Below are 2,896 nucleotides of genomic sequence, written 5' to 3'. Positions count from 1 at the left end.
TGATGCATATCATTTTTGTCTATTATGGCTCTTGGGAATGACTTCACAGAAGGTGTAGGACGAAATCATTTGTCTACATAAATTTTGTAAACACATGTGTACAATAAAATATTGTTTGAATGTATTCTCTGCGTGTAATTATTCCCAAAATAGGAGTGTCAGGTGATATGGCATGTTGTGTAATAATGTTTTTGTGACTCTACAAAAATGGCATAGCCTTAATCAGGCAGAGGACAGTGAAAGTGCTTATGAAACTAGGGAGGGGGTAATGAATAGGCTGATGCTTGTGTAACTTGGATGATTTCATGCATTTTTATTAAGAAACAACAATTTCTCCACAGTTTTTGGTTTCAAACGATTTCTCTTTTTTGATACTACTTCTCCAGCCTTTGAAAAGACACGCTCACATGGCACAGATGATGCCGGGGTGCATAAATACATAAGTGCAAGTTTGTACAGATTGGGGTACAGTGACCGATGATTAGCCCAGTACTCCAGGGGGTTCTCCAGACTGCTTATGTTCGCCTCTGAGAGGTAGCGCTGGACCTCTACGGTGGCATCTGCTGAGACATTTGGAGTCCTCTTTGCCTCCATGACACTAGTGTCCAATCTTTGCCAAAGTCTGCTACCTAAATGGAAACCACAGGTCAGGTTAGTAAGTGTTTTAATAGGAATAAGTAATCTCAAAATGTAATACAAAAGATTACCTCCACTGAATTCTTGAGAGGTGGAAGCCTGGGGAATCTCGTGAGTGTTCTCTTCTAGGTTCCGTCGGATTACGGTGGCACACTCTGAAGTCAAGCGCTTCACTGCTTCAGCAGCTTTTGTGTTGCTGAAAAATGCTATAACTTTAAATCGTGGATCCAGGAGTGTAGCCAGCGACAAGATGCTCATTGACTGGAGCATGTGCAGCTTCTCCCTGAGCTGCTCTCCTATTTGCACTGCTTCTGCAGGTGCCGACTTGGTGTCCTCCTCCTGAAGGGCATTCTCTATCATCTTCAGGAGGGGGATAACTTTTGATGCCGACACGTGTTGTTCTGCCGAGAGCTCCGTGGTGGCGTCATAGAAAGGAGAGAGTAACGAAAGGCACGCTACAACAATATCAAACTCACTGGCAGTTAAAAAGGGAATGTCAGTGTGCAATCCAGCCAATGCCGCTCCTACTGGCTCCCTCAACTCCACCAGACGTTGCAGCATCAAGTAGGTGCTGTTCCATCTGGTTTCCACCTCCTGCATCAGCTTGGTTGCTTGCATGCCCAGCTGATGCTGCACTTGTGTAAGCTTCTCCTTTAAAGATACAGAAGAGTAGGCCATTAAGTCACTGCAGTAGGAGTACAGACAAACTATTAACATTATATATTGGAATAAAATAAAAGAGGATACCTTAGCAGTGGTGCTGCTTCTAAAGTAGCCAACCAGCTTCCTTGCTTTGGCCCGGAGGCCACAGAGCGCAGGTTGGTGATCAAGCGCCCTCTTCACAATAAGATTGAGGGTGTGAGCAACACAAATGTGGTGGCGAAGCTTCAGGTCTCTCACGCATGCCACCATATTAGGAGCACCATCGGTGACAATGCATGTCACCTTGCCTGAGATTCCCCATTCCTCCATCAGGGAGGCTTTCACACAAGCAATATTTTCAGCAGTGTGAGACTGGGGGAATGCCTGCACTCCCAACAACACCGAGCTCAGCTTTTCATTCTCCTCCACAAAGTGGCATGTCACTGCCAGGTAGGCATCCATGTTGATGGATGTCCACATATCTGATGTAAGGCTAACAGCAGCCACCTTCTCTACTTTAGCCTTAGCGTGCTCCTTAGCAGACTCATATTTGGCCTCCACCATGGCCTTCAGAGCCTAAAGGAAGAGATTATATATATATATATATATATATATATATATATATATATATATATATATATATATATATATATATATATATATAATACACACATACATACATACATACATACATACATACATACATACATACATACATACATACATACATACATTTATATATATATATATTGCAGAATTGTGACACAATAATGTAGTAATTCGTTTCATGTATGGACCCATACATACCTGCCTTGTAGGGAGAACATAATTGGGATCCAGCTTAGACACAAATGTCTTGAATCCAACGTCATCCACAATAGTGAAAGGCTGGGTATCCTTCACTATCATGGAGACTAGAGCTTCATCCAGCTCTGCTTTTCTGGTGGCTGGTTAAAAGGGAATAAATACAGTGTCTGTTACCTATCTTCATTTGCACAACAAGCAAACATCAGCATGCAAAAATTGTGAAAGTGTGTTTTTAATATAGTAATGAAATACCTTGGCTGGGTGAAGCTCCAGTTTCATCCCTATTCTCATGCAAGGCACGGTAGTGCCTTAGCATGGATGAGGTGTTATTATTGTACCCCAACTCCTTGGAGCACAATAAACACCTCACCTTTACACAAAATAAGAAACAGTGAAAAATACAGTTCCTCATAAGCAAACCTAATGCATCTGCAAATGTTCAGTTCACCTTACCTTGTTAGGGCTTATCAAATCAAAATGTTCCCACATAGGGGACATCCTCCTCTTTCTCGCTTGCTCCATCCTACTCCTATCCTGTCCTCGCACTCCTAAATCTCCTATGTATCTCTTTCCTAAACTCTCCAAACACCAAACTAACTTTCTCAAACTAAATAACCACTATCCAAACTCTGCTATCCAAACTATCCAAACTCTATCCACTCTCTCAACTGACCGCAACTCTCCTACAACAACCCACATTTTGAATGGAGCTTGTGGAGTTTTTAAAGCCGTCAAACCCCGCGCAACAATCTGAATCACTTCCCGGAGCAGTCACGTGGTACAGCCGGCCAGCGAGGCTTCGGCCGTCATC

General features: G+C 42.9%; 1 protein-coding gene across 1 annotated transcript; it reads right to left on the bottom strand.

Moving 5' to 3' along the window:
• Positions 1 to 998: 998 nt before the first annotated feature.
• Positions 999 to 2,249, bottom strand: LOC118564424 (zinc finger BED domain-containing protein 1-like). Its single transcript, XM_036142591.1, has 4 exons — positions 2,086 to 2,249; positions 1,384 to 1,854; positions 1,165 to 1,287; positions 999 to 1,091 (listed from the first exon to the last, which is right to left on the bottom strand). The coding sequence occupies exons 1-4, from the start codon at positions 2,185 to 2,187 to the stop codon at positions 999 to 1,001; spliced, it is 789 nt and encodes a 262-aa protein (XP_035998484.1). The 5' UTR covers positions 2,188 to 2,249.
• Between the last annotated feature and the right edge of the window lie 647 nt (positions 2,250 to 2,896).

The sequence above is a fragment of the Fundulus heteroclitus genome, chromosome 10, assembly GCF_011125445.2.
Source record: "Fundulus heteroclitus isolate FHET01 chromosome 10, MU-UCD_Fhet_4.1, whole genome shotgun sequence".
Lineage (NCBI taxonomy): Eukaryota > Metazoa > Chordata > Actinopteri > Cyprinodontiformes > Fundulidae > Fundulus > Fundulus heteroclitus.
Note: the sequence above shows the minus strand (reverse complement) of the source record. Positions and strands in the feature narration are given on the sequence as shown.